The sequence below is a fragment of the Octopus bimaculoides genome, chromosome 21 (genome assembly GCF_001194135.2).
Source record: "Octopus bimaculoides isolate UCB-OBI-ISO-001 chromosome 21, ASM119413v2, whole genome shotgun sequence".
In the NCBI taxonomy this organism is placed as follows: Eukaryota; Metazoa; Mollusca; class Cephalopoda; order Octopoda; family Octopodidae; genus Octopus; species Octopus bimaculoides.
Window position 1 is genome coordinate 3452089 of NC_069001.1, and position 19262 is coordinate 3471350.

General features: G+C 34.4%; 1 protein-coding gene across 4 annotated transcripts in view; it reads right to left on the reverse strand.

Annotated features, from left to right (window-relative positions):
- Nucleotides 1–19262, reverse strand: part of LOC106874603 (protein SCAI) — a 225269-nt gene that overhangs the window by 39557 nt on the left and 166450 nt on the right. For 2 of the 4 annotated variants that reach the window (XR_008266452.1, XM_014922428.2), the window contains exon 5: nt 13568–13603. The exons of the other annotated variants lie outside the window; for them this stretch is intronic. Coding sequence is in view for 1 of the 2 variants with exons in the window: in XM_014922428.2 (XP_014777914.1) it covers nt 13568–13603 (36 nt within the window). In the remaining variant the exon portion in view is untranslated. The remainder of the gene's footprint in view (nt 1–13567; nt 13604–19262) is intronic. 4 annotated transcript variants of the gene reach the window in all.

A 19262-nucleotide genomic window follows, 5' to 3' on the forward strand; every position in this document is an offset into this window, starting at 1 on the left:
TATATATATATATATATAAATATATATATATATATATATATACACACACGTATATATGCGTATACATATATAACAGCATAAAAGGCAGAATTGATTAACTTTACAGAAAAAATTCCTTTGTTTTTTCCTTTCACAACTTTACTACTATGCTGCCAGTATTCAATGTCAATTCATTTAAGTTTTGCTATAAAACAAAGCTACAAAAGAACTCTCTTATATAGTCTATATCTAATTTCCCAAATTAATAACAGTTTTTGAATAATCAACAATGAATTCAATATTACAGAATTTTCAAAAAAATCGAATAATCAAATATGCCCTTTAGCTTACAATATATATATATACATATGTATATATACATATATATAAAACAAGAATAAGAGCGGAATTAAAATATTGTCACAGTTCTGAAATATGAAATTAGACAAAACAAAATATAAAAACACAGGAGAAGTAAATTGAAGGTGAGGTTATTAATATATCCAAAGGAAATTAAGGGGGTCTTCATTGCAATTTTTAAAAGTTTCTTCAAGAAGTGGACGTTCTTTCAGATTACTATTGAAAGTTCATACTGATACTTAGTTTAATTAATACTTGAACAACTACATCTAATTTCTGACAGTAGGCATTATAGGCACCTATTTGAGACAGAAAATGAAACAGACTTGCTCATATAACCACAACTATGTGTCTATCACTTGCTGTGCAACCATTTTACCAATTACGTCAATTACCTTGTGGAGATAAAACAGCACAGTTATAATATCAGAAATAATTTATAGTATCTAATTTGAGACGATGGAATGGCAGGTATATATTCTGTAATGTAATTGGTGACATAGTCACCATGCAAGTGGTAGATACATGCTTTGACAAGTTGTCTTGAATAGGTTCTTATAATTTATAATATCCTAATATATAATGTCAGTTGCCTTGAATAGGTTCTTGTAATGTATAATATCATTTGCAATTAATTCATACATCCAGTCAAACTGTTGTTGATGTTTAATATCAAGTCAGCCCTAATCAAACAGACTTATACTCAAATGTGTATCAACTGTTAACATCTTTTCTTTCATTCATATACGGTGCATCTAGGATGACATTATCTAATATGTCCTGTTTTTAAAATGACAGGAAGTAATTTAAGGAAGACTCCTAGCAAGTTCAATAACCATACAGAGGCTTTCCCCTTAAGAATATTCTGACAAAGCTTTGTTGGTTAGATCTAGTCAACTTGTTAGTACAAATTAAACTACTGACTAAAGGATCAATAGTTTCTGTACCAACATCAACACTGCTGCGTTCTTGCCAGGGGCCCAGTTTTACATAGAGGTAACATAGGGTAGTTACAGTTTGTTATTGTAAGCAGAAAAGATGATGTGTAACTTATGGGCATTCTATTAGCTTTTAAGGGTAAGAGTTCAAATAAGACCCTAGGTCTAAAGAGGATATCAGGAAACTGTTGTCTGTTAAGATGAATCTTTCTTTTCAGCAGTAACCCATTGACTCAATGAGCTACAGTACATTATTTATGATGTATTTCAATGTATAAATCTGCTGGAAGTAAGATATTTTTCTGATAATAATATACTGCTCTTCCTGAAAGAGGTTATAGAGGACTAGCACTTCAGTAACTGATCAGTGGTTATTTTACAATATTATTATTACAGGTGACAGATGCCCACTATATTGCTAATCACTCAAACATAAAGTACAAATCTATTCTACATTCAATAAATATATGAAAAGTGAGCAAATCCTGATAAATTATTCAATAACAATGAAACCAGCCAGTAGTTCAACCCTCACACCCAATCTATCGACAAGGCTAACTTGGGCTTAATTTCCTGAGACAAAATAAGTATGTATATAAGTCAGTATATTTATTTATTCATAACCTATACTATTCTCTAGCAAACTATTTGAGCCAAACTGAAACTAGCAAAGTTATGGATCTTGGTCAAGCCCATGACATAATGGCTACAGCATGTACCCATGCCATGTGGACAATAGTCCAACACACTAATCTCACAAGTATCATACATACAGGATTGATCAAGATTAAATTTCATAAGTTTTAACTAATCAATAAAGACAAAGTTGAAAACTGAATTAGTATTCTTAGAGGAGCTAAACATTTTGTTAATAATTTGAAAAATTTACATTGAAATATCATTAGATAGTCATTTATAAACAAAGACTACTTTTCTTTTTCCAAACTTCCATACTTCTGCTGGGACAATAATAACAACTCCTTCATAAATGTTATAAAATTTATCATATGACAAACAGAGGAGGAGAGAGAACAAACAAATAAACAAAAACAAAATGAAAACTGGTGATAAAAACACTGTCTGAAGCTAACAGCCAATGTATATTTATTATTTAGGAGCTGTAGTTGTTGTTGTTGTTAGTAGAAAAGAAAGTAGTTTGAAAAGAGAATACTACATACATATACACATATCCAAATACATATTTACATGTTTACACATATATTTATATGCAAATATAAATATTATATATATATATACACACACACATACATATATACACACACACACAGACATACACACACACATATACATACATACTTACAAAAAGAGCAGGTGTATATGTGTGTGTGTGTGGTTACAAAGTTTACATGTTTTCAGGTTTAATCCATTATGCAGCACCTTGGCCGGTTTGTACTGTAATTTTTTAAAGTATTTCCATAAAAAAAGTTTAGTGGTGGTGGAGTCTGAAGAACATGGAGGGTATTCTACTGAACATCTTTGTTCAATCCATCTGTTTTGCAAAATTTCATCCTTATATTACTATAGTAGTGTTGGAGTGTCTCATCTGGCTGAAAATAAACTCCAGATCTTCAAAGTCTTCTTGAATGCTTGGCATGACATATCACAAGTTCAAGTAAATGGGATCAGTTACAATACCATTAAAAAAGAGTGGTTTAATTAATCTTTTTGGTGGTAAGCTGCACCATAATTAACCTCTGGTTCATTAACATAATGTTCCTCTGTAATATGTGAATTCTCAGGTCCCCAAGTAGGTGCAGCTGTAGTGATTAATTGATCCAATTATATTTAAATGTAGCCTCATCACTCCAAACAATCTTTATTGGAAGGTTTGCATCTTTATACATCTTGCCAAGTGTAACTCACAAAATTGCACTCTTCAGTCTAGATCATCTTCATTGACATCTGGGACTTTTCTTGGAATGTAATTCTTCCAATGACAATGCTTCAAAGTGCAATGGATGTTTGATTTTATAATTCCTGTCTCACAACACACTTGCTACACGTTTTCTCAAAATTTGGCAATATTTCTAGTGCTCTTTCTTGCTTTGTGGGAGTCATCAATGATGGCAGTCTTCCAGAACATTTCTTGAAGTCATTCTGAACTACAGTTCCTTCTGCTTCAAGCTTATCTCTAATTCAAGTGATGGTAAGTTGTGCAGGTGGATCTGTGTGAAACTCCTATCTTAACTTCAACTACATTTTCAAACTTCCAGTAGCACTTTCATCAGAATTTCCTTTGTTTAAAGTACTTCAACAATGTTTTCAAATTTCCAGTAGCACTTTTAAGTCAAATTTCCATTGCTCAAATCTTAGTCTGGCTCCCTTCATTATTTTTATTCTAGTGGGTTGAACAAATGTATGTGTGTGTGTGTGGGGGGGTCATCAAAGGCAGATGTAAGAGGGTGTTCAAGAGAAAGGAGTGTTTAATGGAAAACAAAATGTGGGATGGGTGACAAAGGTGATTTAAAGGAAAGGAATAATCGATAACATGAAATTACAGCACCTGAGTGAGCAGTGCCATAGTTAGAGGAATGATGGAAGGATGGGTGTTAGATGAGTTGTGGGGGGAGGTGTGACAGGGACAGATTGAGTGTGGAGGCATATAGACACGAACGGTATGCTTTTTAGGGCCTCATTTTTGCTGAGATGGACTGATATTCTTGAGCACAGCAAATCACCAATCATTTTTATCATCTCCAAGAGGCTCAACACCCAAGGCTGGTCTTCACTAATTTCTCCCACACCTTTCTGGATCTCACTCTTCCACAGGTTCCATCCAATAATCATACCAGCAAGTCTTCTCTCTTGCACACAAATGATTCCTCTTACACCCAATTTTTCTCTCGACTGACTTGTCATATATACATACTAACAGTGCACATCCAGTGGAACACGCTAGCTTCATTTCTTTGTAGTCTTCACATGTCCTTCACATTCATAGACCAACAGAAGATTTATATGAAATAATTTAGATCAAATTAAATTATCAGATATTGAGAGACATTTCAAATATTTTGCAATGGAAAATTAATAGTAAATCATATTATTAGAAATTATATGGCCACAAGTTCAGAAACTGTTGAGGGTAGTTAGTTGGAATTCAACCCCAGTTTTTGACTGGTACTTTGTTTTTGCAACCTCTGAAGGATGAAAGGCAAAGTTGACATCAGTGACATTTAAGATTAGAATGTAAGGGGATGTTATGAAATAAAACAAGGTATTTCATCCAACAATCTCCAACATAGGTACAAGGCCTCAAATCTACAGAAAAGAAACTATAGCCATCACAGTAGTCAATCGGTAATATTTTATTGAGTGCTAGAAGGAAGAAATGCAAAATTGAACTGAGTTAGATTTGAAATGAGGCCCTAAAAAGCCAGAAGAAATATGGCAAGGTATTTTGTTGAATGCTCTAATGATTTTACCAATCTCAATAACAATTTATGGTACAAACACAAAACACATTCACAAAGGTATACTGCTAAAGAACTCCTGTTCATTAAAGCATGTCTGGTTAAAAGTTCACTTAAGCATATGTAAGATTACAAAAGGTGCATAGCAATGACTTTCTCCAAGACTTTACCCAGATGCATTCAGACACACAGCTATTACTAATGTATAATGATGACATCATACAATTGTAAGAAACACTAATCAGATATGTGTGTGTGTGGTTGTATAGATAGAGAGGTAGATAGATAATCAAATGAGACAAATATATTTTTCTCTCATTTGGGAGAACCCAAAGAAGAGCTTCAGGAATTCCCAGAGGAGAGAAACCAACATATATATTTGTCACATTCAATTATTTCTTTAAACATTATTATTTACTGTGTAGCTAATACATGAAATTCTTTTCTACAGTCTATAATTACCGTTATTCTTCTGAACAAACTGTATCTATTTATAGATACAGTTTCATATTCTAAGTGTCCAAACATGTTCCTATGAACGGGTAACCACAGGACTCCTATAAAATATATATAAATTGTGTGTGTGTGTGTGTGTACATATATATATATATATATATATATATATATATATATATATATATATATATATGCTTGTGGGGTTTTGTATTAAAATTATTTAAATGTTGCTTCAATGAAGGCTTAGGTGTATGATTTCAGATGGATGGAATCAGAAAACATTTTGTATTGAAACACAGTGAAGGGTGGTTTCAACACTGTAGTAATGCTTTTACTGTTGGGAGCAGCTATATTTTGATGATGTAAATAATTTATTCATCATCATCATCAATTAACTTCAATCTAAAATGCTTACATTTAGCAGAAAAATCCTATACTAATTAGGCATGCCAGAATTTCTAAAAAGGCAATGAAAAAATGAACCAAAGACAAAAATACAACTTCCATAAGCACTGATGGTCAAAGAGATATCACACAGGCTAGCAATGTTCTCAGTGGGATAAACCAAGTCAATAGACTTTCAGGAGATTGAGATATATCCTGGCCAGAAAGACAAAAATATTGATTAAATTAGCAATACTCACACCATATACTTTTATACATTTGTGGGATTTAGGTTATAAACTTGAGTAATAACAAAACCATAGACTTAAAACTTCCAATACCACAGCAGAATGCATTTGTATGTACATTCTTCTGTGAGAAATCTTATATTGTTAAATTGATTTTTCTTTTTTTTAAAGAAAGAAAGAAAACAAAATTCAACAGGAATAAAAAAGATAACTAATAAAACAAAACCAAAATCAAAGTAAAATTTTCAAAATAGATACAAAATCCGCATCCTCAAAACTTGTTGCTATATATTGCGATAAATTGTATTTATTTAATTTTGCCTTCCCTGCAGCAACAAGTTGGTCGAAATGGGACATTGATTACTTTTAAAAAATCTATAGAACAAATCTATAGAACAATACAGCATTGCTCTGCTTGAATGAGACTTGCATTCCAGCCACTCCTTTGGGAGTCTCTATGTGGTTGTTTGACCAATTAGAATTAACAGCCAAATTTTCCTCAAATCCCTCTTTACCATGTTAAATAAGGAAAGGTTATCAGGCATATTTGTGTGGTAAGAAGCTTGCTTCCCTACCACATGGTTCCAGGTTCAGTCCCACTGCGTGGCACCTTGGGCAAGTGTCATCTACTTTAGCCTCAGGCCAACCAAAGCCTTGTGAGTAGATTTGGCAGATGGAAACTGAAAGAAGAACATTGTGTGTGTGTGTGTGTGTGTGTGTGTGTGTGTGTGTGTATATATATATATATATATATATACACACACACACACATATACACACACACACACACACACACACACATATATATATGTATATATATATATATACACACACATATGTATGTATGTGTGGTGTATGTATGTGTGTGTATGTGTTTTTGTGCCTGTGTTTGTCCCCCCCCCTCACTGCTTGACAACCAGTATCAGTGTGTTTACATTCCTGTAACTTAGCAGTTTGGCAAAAGAGACCAAGTACTAGGGTTTAAAAAATAAGTTCTGGGGTCAGAACGTATTTTTCAAACCCCACCAAAGCAGTGCTCCAGCATGGTTGCAGTCAAATGACTGAAACAAGAAAAAAGATCATAAGAATTCTCTTCTATAAGAAAGGAAGGAGGTGATGTGCTGAATGTTGTATGCAAATAATTCTAAATGCATTGAAATTTATTTCTTATTTGGAGAAAGAAAACAAAACCTTGCAGGAAAAATTAGTGACTCTTAAAACAAAAAAAGGAAACAGTCACAAAAGATTAACACCTAATTTCATAGAAAATTATTTATTTTCATGCTTATAGGAAAAAAAACAAACTGATCTTTGGTTATCAAACATGGTGACATACAGACATACTGCAGTCTTATCAAATTTCATCAGCAAAGCATAGTAGTCTCAAACTGGGATGGTTAGGATGCATTTGGTTATAAATCTGGTCAATCAGAGTTGACCTGGGACTCAAGGACACCACCAACAACATCGAAATTTTACACAAATACAGTAAAATGTTTCACAATGACTCCTACTGTGTGAGTTGTGTTGTATGTGTATGTCTATTACTGTTTAAGTCACACATCAGTTCTGATTCTGAAAATCTTTTTGATCAAAGACATTCCAGCCAAAGTCATTCTGTCTTTTAGCCAAACATGAATTACCTAAGACTACATGACTACATTATCTATTGTGTTCTTCGTTCTTTTCTTAAGGTGTGATTTGAGCAAGATTTAGCTTCTTTTTCTAGTAGGTCAAGCAGCTATGTCGATGCTCTCTTGTATGCATGTGGTGTATGTATGTCATTAAGTATTATAGAGCAGCTATTTCTTGTTTTGGTTATTCCATGAAAATATTGGAAACCTGTCGTAATTTCGTTATTTTTTATTTTATTTGTTTTTTTGCCTTCAACTTCAGAGAACAAAAATAAATAAATAAATAAATAAAACAAAAAGTCAACACCAGCAAAAACAAGTGTGAAAGTCTGAATATATGCATCCATGTGTTACTGCAATATTTGTGATATCATTTGTATGTTTTTCACACTCATATGTGGTCTAATACGTGTGTGTGTGTGTGCATGTGTGTGTGTGTGTGTGTGTGTGTGTGCATGTGTGTGTGTGTGCGTGTGTGTGTGTGTGTGTGTGTGTACAATGTTTGCACAGCTCTACCTGATGAGGAAACAAATACAACAACAGATTGTCACTCATTATTCTTAAGATAGAGAAGCAAAGATGTGAGTATACATAAGATTAAGATGATAACGATGATGATAGTGGTGGTGGTCACGATGATGATGATAAGGGAGGGTGGAAGGGCAGAAGAGTGAAATCTATATAACCCCATGAAGGAACAAGGATGCTGATCTTTTCAGTGGAAAACGGTTTGAAAGCAATGTGATAATTTTGATATCAAATTGTATTATTGTTTGCTTTGTATTCCAAACTGACAGTAGAATGTAGGGGTGTGGGACAGAGAGAAGGAGGGAGATGGTTGTTGGTGTGTAGGGGGGGGTGTTAGATGAAGATGCTTCTGTGAATATGTTATGCAGCAATAATATCAACCAATGCTGCACACCACAGTGTTGGTGGTGATGGGTAGAGGTAGGAGATAGAATGGTAAGTTCTAGCTATTTAATCATTCTATAGAGAGAAATACACAACACTCTAAGAACAGAGGCGCAAACATAATAATACATACATTACATATATACATTCCATACATACATACACAAAAGCACATAAAACCCAATAAATCATATATACAAACATATGTTACATACATATGTACATACACACAAATTCAGTTACACCTGCACACATGATTGACTAAAACACACACACACACACACACACACCACCACCACCACCACCAGTACAAATAGTAATGCATAAACATCAGTTCATAACACTTATGCAGACACACTCAAAACCACATACACATAACTCATAACCACACACAGCAACATATAAACATAGCTACACTTGTACAAATAGATTTACCAACATGTAGCTAGCCAGATAGTTAGCAACCATACCATACACCACCACAAACACACACACACACACACACACACACACACACACACACACAGTGTTCGGCTCTTGAAACAAGAGACAGCATCAGTGCAGCCAGATGGAATACTGGCTTTTGTGACCAATATCAACAACAACAGCTAACTGACTAGAAAGAGGGAGAAAAAAAGAGACTGTATGAGATAGACAGAGAGAAGAGAGTGAGGGAAAGCAACCCAGTGGATCTGTTAGCTGGCAGTAACAGCTTCAACCAATCATGAGAAAATAAAACATAAGAGAAATATACAAACCCATCTCTATTTTAACAATACAAAGAGTGATGAACAGTGTGTGTGTGTATAAAAATCATATTTATATAACAGTGCAGCTAGTTAGGATTTCTATTTGTATTTTGTCATTTCTAGATTTTGTCATTTTTATTTTCAATCTTATCATTTTTACACCCATTTTCCCATGCTTGCATGGATTGGCTAGGTCTTAGTCTCACCTCCTGTTGCAGTACCTCATCATCTGCTACACACAATAACAGAGGAAATTACCTTTTTTTGTGGTTTTTGTTGGGGGTTTTTTCTGATATGGCTTTTTTTACAGCTGCATGCTCTTCCTAGGACCAACCATTTCACTGCATGAACTGAGTATAACTTATCATGCTACACTGGCACTAGAAAGGTTTTCTGTGGCAGAACTAAAGTGTTAGCTGCTTAGTTGTTATTCACAGTTACTGCTCTCCTAGTAGGGTTGGGTTGCCTGCATTGCAACTTGTTTAGTCCCCATTTCTTTTATTTATTTCAGTCATTGGACTGTGACCATGCTGGGGTACCATCTTCAAGGTTCTTTTAGTCAATCACATCAACTCTAGTATATATTTTTAAGCCTAGTGTTTATTCAATTAAATTCTATTTGGTGAACACCTAAGTTATGGGACATAAGCAGAGGTACAGGTATACACACACACACACACACAATCTTAATAATTGTATTGACAATGAGGTACAGGGATGGCTCCACCACTTTTAACAACCCGTGTTGGTTTGTTTACATCCCCATAACTTAGGAGTTCAGCAAAAGAGTGTGGCAGAAGAAGTACCAGGCTTAAAAAAAAAATAAACACCAGGGTTGATTCTTCAAGGCAGTTCCACACACACATATATAGATATCTGCACACATGCATGTATATACTACATACATGTATATGCATATATATATATGCATGCATATACTCATGCATACACATACATATATGTTTTATAGGACAATTTATGAACAATACCATTGTTGTTTACAGGTTTCCCATGAACCAATTATTGGTTCACTACATTTCTGATGATAAGAATGACAAGGGAGTGTCTAACTTGATTCAAGAAACTTCATTAGTAAAGCACTGGCTTTCCGGGTTTTCTTTCCAATGCTTGTATCTTAATGGTAAATCAGCTAGTTGGCTGATTTAACATAACCAGTCTGCATAAGCCAGAGCCCCTCCTTTCCAGTGTTGGCATTTGAAAAATAACTGATTAGTTATTTTGATCAGTACAGACAAAGCTAGCTTGCTTTCCATCTTCTTAATAATGGATTTTTAAATCCAAAACAAGGTAAAAAAAAAAAAAAAAGTCAGTGTTCTTGTTTTGCTCTCTGTTAACTCATTCTTCCCAAACTTGCATTGCAGTGGCTTTCTGGAAAAACACACACACACTTAGATAAAAGGCTTCTACTTAGTGTCCATCTACTAGATGCCACCGATAAGGTATTGGTCAACCCAAGATTATATTAGTAGAGACTTGCCCAAAGTACTCTGCAGTCAGATCAAACTCAAAACCATGTGTTTGTAAAGTAAATACCTTAACCATACAGCATACTTGCACTCATAACTGCTAGGTCATTTTGCCAGTGTAAATCATCTCACTGTTATTAATTATACCAGTGAACAGGGAGAACACAGACATGGCAAATATGAAAATCAAATCCCTATGGAGAGAAAGCTTTACACCTGTCAACAGTATATGCATGCAGACACACACACATACACACACACACATGAAACTATAAAATGTTACTCACATACTCAACTGTGAATCTACTGCATCTTAAAGCAGAAACTGCTGTAAGCTAATGAAGCTCATAAAATAATCATTCATTCCTTTGTCATCTTTTTCTTATTACCACTCTGTACTTGACTAATGCTTCATTTTGAACCATGTCTACACTGAGTTATACACTAGGTCATTAGTCTCAGAATGAATGAATGAATGCATGCATGCAACTGTGGCTATATGGTCAAGAAGCTTTCTTCCAACTATGCAGTTTTGGGTCAGTTCCATTGCACAACCTCAGGCAAGTGTCAGGCTGACCTAAGCCCTGAAAATTGATTTTGTAGGCAGATGTTCTTCCTGTATTCAACCCTTTTAGTTAATTCTTATGACATGCAATAATGATGATGGTGATGATGATGATGATGATGATGATAATGGCCATCAGGGCCCATACATACAATACAAAATGCACCATACAAAAGAGTTGCAAAACCAAGGAATAGACATATGTATAATAAATTGTAGGGTGGGGAGATAACACAATATGTTATGCAAAGTTAAAAATTTGACACACAAAACAAATACAAAAGTAAGAAGTTAACACCTAAATAGTGTAATGGCATCCTATGGCTAATTACCTCCCATTCTGATCACTTTCAATAAAGTGGGTGCCTCAAAATTACTCTTGAGCGTTTTTGGCTAGAGTTGAACTGAAGAGCCCCACATCCGCAAGGCTGTAATCTTTCAACTGTTGATAGACCACTCACTTGGTCTTCAACAACTATTTATTATCTTGTAATCATCTCCATTTCCTCATCAATCAAAATGGTTTTTAATTGGTTTTCTTTTACAGACAGTATCAAAATCAAATAATAGGGGTACTTAAAAGTAAGGCTTCATGTGAGAGTGGGTACTCCTTCATGAATGAACATCCATCCTTTTGCTTGCCCCTAGTCATGGATCACATTCTCTTTTTCTTACTGCCTCCAACAACTTCCCACCCTTTTGCTTTTTTGTTGCATCTACCTCCCCATCATTCCAAGATGATATTACTGCTGCACACAGCCTCTGGTCAGTCCTGTGCTGGAGGGGAGACCTTGGCTTCTCAGTTGTCAGCCTTTGTACGTGTAGCACTGAGGATGAGGCAATTTCATTTCATTCCATTCTGGCTATACTTAGAGCTATGACTGGAAACAATGGTAACAATAGTCATATTTTTCACCTCAAAGCCTACTGTTATTGATGCTACATGAAATGCTCTCATTTTTGCTCCTTTTGTATCCCACATGTAGCAACTGAACCTTCTGCCCTGCACCTCCAATCTGATTTACCTTTGCTCCACTCACTAAAAGGGATACAGTTCTGGGATAGCTTTCTGATTTATTTGGCTCATTAGTTACAATCATTCCAGTGTTTATCATATATACATACTATTGTGCAAAAGTCACAAGGAAGCCATGGTTCAATGTCAGTGCCAATATCCCTGGCTCTTCATATTTTGGATCCCCATATTCTGAGATCCATGCACTATACAAGTAACTCCTTTTGATTCACATTTGCAAAAGATAGAATATTGTTATTGTTGTTATCAACACTGCTTATCCCTTACCTACTCAATGTTACCAACACTATTTTTCTTGTGTCTTCTATTGAACAACTGCAAGTGTTTAGATTGAAGTTCCATGTCCTTTGAGATTTTCATAATTGCTTTTGAAATGCTTTTTTTATATTTTTTTCAATTAAAAATAATTTGAGGATATGCTTGCTTATATTATTAAGGTTGTTGCTGCCACCACTGTGGTGAGAACCTCTTGCTCTTTAACTTGAGGTGCATCTTGCAATGTATGTAAATACTGCAAAAGGCCATTTGCCAAAATTATAAAAAAGTTAAAAACATCAAAGACAAAACCCTCCTCCATACCAAACAACTTGAAAGCACTTGGCTAGCAAAAGTGGAACAAAAAAATCCTTTTTCATAAGGTAATCTGGTCAAAAGTTACACTTTTGTGGAGCTCCAACACAGATGTCTGCTCCCCTCAACATAGTGATAATAATAGTAATAATAATAATAATAATAATAATAATAATAATAATAATAATAATAATAATAACAATTTTTCTAGCACTGAACTGAAAATCCAGGTCGGAACATGCATGTACTATTTCTTGGAATCAGCTTTGGTCAGCAGACCAACAACAAAAAGGATGATAATAAAGGCAACTTGAAAATCAGAATAATCAAGACTAAAAACTGATCAAAGATTAAAGGTCAAGCAGAAATAAAGAAAATATTGAGTTGCAGCAAAAAAAAAAAAAAAAAATCAATTGATAATTTTTTTTGATAACGTTTTCTTTTGGGAAAATGGGATGGGAGAGAGACTGACGGCAGGATTAATATTTTATTGAAATTCTTTTTTTGTTGAAAAACATAATACAACAGGTTAAAAACAGTTAGAAAGATGGTTTTAGTACTTAGCTAATACTGACTGATGAACTTATTTGTTTCTAAATCATGCAGCAGCAGTAGCAGTAACAACAGCAGCAGTTGTAGTAATAATAATAATAATAATAATAATAATAATAATAATAATAATAATAATAATGATAATAATAATAATAGTTGAAGGAGGCGCTATACAGATAAGGAGGAGGGTAGCAAGCATCTACACCCACATAGAAAGAGATGTATTACGAGACCATTCTTTGTAGAATGCAGAAGGAACTTACCGGTTTTGTGCACACAGGTTTTCTTTCCATTTTATTCTGTTAGTAGAGAGAATTGGAGTCACAAATCAGATGTCAGTAGTTGGTGCCTACTGAGAAGTCTAAGAGTCTAAGTATAGCTTCAACAAGGTAAAGAAGGAATTAATAGCTCATGGTAAAACATGATAGAGGAACCAAGTCATTTTAGAACTGTTAAGACGGTAGAAGTTAAGACTTCCTATTGAAATAGAAGCCAAGACAGTACTGTTACAAGTTGCTCAGACAAGACAATCAGTGAGAGCAATTTGAACAAGAGTACGATATTTCAAATAAAAGAAGAGAAAATAAATAAAAAGAAGAAAAGAATGAGACAATCATGTAATCCCTTGCAATGTAAACAGTCTTTAAAAAGAAAAAAAGGATTTGGAAATTCTTATATTCCAGGTAAGTGCAGTGGATATAGAGGTGCAGAAGTTGTCACAACAATATACAAGTAGAACAAATCAAAGCATTTTAACAGATTGACTTCTCACAGGATAAGAGATGGAAAATTATGACAACCACATAGCTTACATGCAGGTTTCATGATCTAATTTAATGCTGAGCAGAGAGAAAAAGAAAGTTTCTTTTGTTTGTTTGTTAAAATTTAATTAAAACAGAAGTTTTAAAGTCTCATATAAAATTATACATTTGAAAGAATGTAATCTGAAACTACATGAAAGAAGAGATTAGTTATGATTATTAAAAATAAGCTCTGTTGAAATATGGAAGTAATAGGATTCTAGGCAATAACATAATTGATGTGTAGCAATTGTTGTGGTAAGCAAAATGGTTGTTATTGACTGTTACCATTATTTATATTACAACCACTGACTCTGGCCTCAATGCAAGGCATAAAACTGTGTGGTTGTCTCAGTTTGTCCAAGCTGACAACAGTCTCCATTTTTTTCTTTATGGTTGAAAAATAAAGTAAGTGGTAGGAAAGGCATATCCAACTGTAAAACCAACAATCCTACACATACGTGAATGGGACATTAAATGAGAGAAAGAGAGAGAAGAGGGCAGACAGGCAATGAACAAGTGACTGAATTTCCTAGCATTATGAAGCCACAGTCACCTCACCTCTTCAGTAACAAAAAAAAAAAAATGTTTGTTGGTTTCATCTCAGTTCTATATCTCATAGTTCAAATACATTCATGGATATAGACATTGTTCCTTATTTTTATAATCGTTGTGTCTGAGGAAGAAATATATTGTGCGTAGACCCAGAGGCTCGGGTGGGAAGAGGAGCATAAGAAAACTTTCATTAATAGAAGTGGAAGACAGGCTGGAGTAATAAGTTATATGCAAAAGACAGACTAACTAGTTTAAAGGATTTCATTCATGAGTATAGAGAATTGTGTCATCTGAACATGAATAAATGGTGTCAGAGGTGATAAATGTTGAGGAGACAACAGTTCCTTAGATGATGGAGACAAAACCAATATAGTACAGATAATGAAGTTTTTTTTTTTAAAACAAGTTATTAGTTTTTTGTGTAATCAACAGAAAGAAGATTTTTCAAAGGTTTTTCTCATACATTTTGTGCAACAGCTTTAGTTTATTCTCTCTAGAGAAGAGTTTGGAATGTCAAATTCAATTACTGTGAGAAGTAGAAAGTCTAATGTCTTGGCTCTTGCTTTCCAACATAGTAATTGGATTTAGCTAGCCTTCCATAAACTCTCCCTTTGATTTATCACTGCTGACACACACTCCGATCAATTTTATTTGGTTCTGGACTTCACCCTATTCTCTCTATAGTTACAGATTATTTCTGTAAAGATGACCAATGGATCTGGCTTAGTTGTCCACAATATTATCATCTCTTGTGATAATAGCAGTATGGTAGTTTTCAACTGATCTTATGCATAGATGGGATTTACTTCATTGCTTGTGATGTTGCCTCTGCACAATAAAGGAAAAATCTACATGATCACCTGACTTGCTAAAATTAGCTGCTAAATTTCCTTCAAATGACAACCTACTATTTTAAAAATTAATAAAAGATGTGATGGTCACAACTGGAACATCCTTAAAGTTGACCTGGAAATAAAGAACAAGTGTGGTAGTTGGAGAAGCTAAAAAAGTATTTTACAGAGAGATAAAGAATATTGCAACATGATTCCAAGATTCTAAATAGCTACCTGCAAAAACACAGTTACTGTAAAACTTCATAGGAGAAGTCAATAACTACCCACAAAAATGCAGACATTGCAACACTTCAGGACAGAAAGCAATTCTGAGGTAGATCATTTGACGGTAGCTGCTAGGATGTCACCTGATCTTTGCAGTTTAGGCGATCTCATAACCCTAATTACTTCAATCTAGCTCACAAAAATACCATGCCTGCCTTGCAGTTGAGAGATTGCCGTTAAGAAAATCAGTATATTATATGAATTCAAATATTCAAAATAACTAAATTAACCATTCAGTGGATATTAAGGAGAGATGAAAACACAAAGTTATGCCTACATCTAAGAAGCTTGTTCACAAGCACGTTCCCAGGATTCAATGTCACTACATGGCATGTTAAGAAAGTATTTCCTACTATTGTAGACTCAGGTTGATTAATGCTTCATGAGCAGGATTCTATAGATGGAAACAATCCAGAACCCTTGTGTGTGTGTGTGTGTGTCTGGGTAAAATGGTACATCATATTTTGTCACTTTGCATCAAAATGCAAGTTAGCCATTCAATAAAAAGAGATTGATAAAATAAGTACCACAGTAACCAGAAGATAGAAATATTTTATCGATTAAAACCCTTGAAGTTGGTTTCCCTGCATGGACACAGTCCACTGAATGAAACCAGTAAAATATATATATAGAAAAATAAAAATGCAAAGGCATTACAAAAAATATACAGTAATATTTTTATAAGATAGTACAATATTTTTATAACACGGTTCAATATTTTCATAGCACAACATACTGCAACATCTCAATATTTCATTTGTTGTATTCCCTAAAATGACCATCTCTGCTATCAAGAACTTTTAAGAGACTTTATTTCTCTATAACAGTGTGTTAATGAAAGCCACATAGCTACTTTATCATTTCAGAAAGAAGATTTTTCAGTTGTAATGAAAATGCTTCCTTCTCATTCGCTCTTTCTATAGCATATAACAGTTAGGTGATATTGTAAGCAATAACACTAAAGAATTCCATCATTAGACCAAACCGAATGTTGAAACTGTTACTTTGCATGAGACAGCCTACTTATGGTTGGTAGAGGGTGTCTTCTTAAAATAAGAATCAGAAGGAATGTATGTAGGGGGAGGGGCAGGGATACAAATGTAGTTTCAGATACACAGTTCTTCTAAAGTGACATAAAATTCAAGTTCAACTGAATAGAATTTTTCAAGATTCTCTCTCTCTCTCTCTGTTAGTTCCCTTCTCTTTATCCCAGTCTACTCTAGCTCATCTCCCCAATCTCATTCCTGTCCTTTCTCTTGGCATCTCCCCCCCCACACACACACACACTCACTCACTCACTCTCTCTCTCTCTCTCTCTCTCTCTCTCTCTCTCTCTCTCTCTCTCATTCTGTTTATTCCAAATTCCTTTCCATTACCATTCAGATATATTCAGTTTGTCTTTGTCAAGGACATCAATTACATAGGTCAATCATCATCAACAGCAGCTTACACTTGTTTTAAACACAATTACAGATGCACCACCATTTTGTGAATTACAGAATTTATGTAGCATTGTTCCATCATTGTGTCTTTCAAAGTCAACAATGTCTGGGGTCGCTGTTCCTCACAAAATTACTGTGGGTCATATGAGTTTACAATTTTCCTTAAAATGCAAGCAATATGAAAAATATTTTGGGGGAAATTATGATGTGTTACATTGATTTCAGAGGAAGTATGGTAGCTAACACGAATACAGTTACCATGACAAAAAGAAAATGCCTGACATTGCAGGCTAACACAGTTCACTGAGGAAAACAAAAGAACAGAGAACTTTCTCTTCTCTTCCTCAATAAAAGATCTAAACCTGAAACAGTGGACATTTTTTTTTTCCTTTCCTTGTGGCAACTACATTTATTGTAATTCCTACACTTCCTTTTGGATAATTTGTTACTGATGCAGGCCATCAGGGTTTTCTTCTGATTTTAGACTTCACATTGATTTGACCTAATAGAAGTTATATATTTACCTTGTTGGTTAATTGGTTCAGAAGAACTACTGATTACATGATGGCAAGTTGAAATCATACAACAGCTGTTTTTTTTTTTTGTTAGCTTTGTTTTGCATTTGGTTGAAAGCTTTGCCTACTTTGAAGTGTCAAGCTGACATCATATTCCCTCCCTTACTTCATTGTTCAGCTTTTAGTAATGGGAAGGACAGCGTAAACAACATATTCCACCCTTACTTCACAGTTGAGTTGTGATCAGTGCAAAAGACAGTATAAATGTCACATTTCACTCCTTACTTCAGAGTTAGCAGAGGAAAAGACAATATGAACAACATAGTCCACCTGCTACTTCACAGTTCAATAGTTAATAATGGGAAAGAAAATATAAACTGTTTCACAAAATGTAAACAGCAGATTCCACCCCTACTTCACATTTGGGCTGTTAGTAGTGCAAGGGACAGTATAAACAGCAGATTCCACCTCTTACTTCACAGTTGACTTGTTAGCAGTGGAAAGGACAGTATAAACAGCAGGTTCCACCCCTACTTCAAGTTGGGTTGTTTGCAGTGGGAAAGTTAGTATCAACAGCAGATTCCACATTCTACTTCACAGTTGAGTAGATAACAGTAGGAAAAACTGTATAAACAATTAGTCCAACTAGAAGCCATACACCCATCCCTACCCACTCGCAATAACATAGTAAAATAGGTGTAAAACAGTTAGGAATAAAATATTCAACAGAATAAGAATCAGACACTAACAAAGTGACAAAGCTCTTTTGTTGGAAGTTGGACAGTAATGGGGGGGGGGGAGCATATGCATGAGTTTATATACAACCTCGTGTATGATTGCTTATACGTGAGCTTCATGTGTTTGTATGTGTGGATGTTTTTGTGTGTTCATATTTGCATGTGTTTACATTCATATATGTATATATGCATGTATGTGTGTTCTGTCTCCACAAACATTTGTAAGTTCATATGTGTACTTTTTTATTTTTTAATCTAAAAAGAGAAATGAAGGAGAGAGGGGGGAGAGCAGGAAGAGTGGTGAGAGAGAGACAGCAGTACTCAAGCACATTGAGTTCTATGCGTGAATTCTGTATGTGTGTGAGTGTTTTCTTGAGGACTCTCATAGAATATGTCAAGAATATATTTAAACAACAGATAATTCAAGAGAAAATGGGCTCAGATTACCAGCTCAGTGATTGGAAACAGGAACCTTGGAGTATTGGAAATTATGAACCATAAAGTTATAATGTAGTTATAATGTATTAAGGAATTATCTACATTTATATATTTGTGTTCTGTAATTTTGGTGCATTTTGGTTAATCAACAGAAATTAATAAAAAGATGTAGAAAGATATACTAAATACAATACAAAATTTATTGAAATTATTTTCACTTCAAGAGAAGGAAAACAATCACCTTGGTGGTTTGAAGAAAGGCAGCATCTGCGATAAATTCTGAATAAGAAAAGATAATCTCAAGGATTCAACATTTCTTTTGAATTGACATGCCATTAAGAAATAATGTGTGT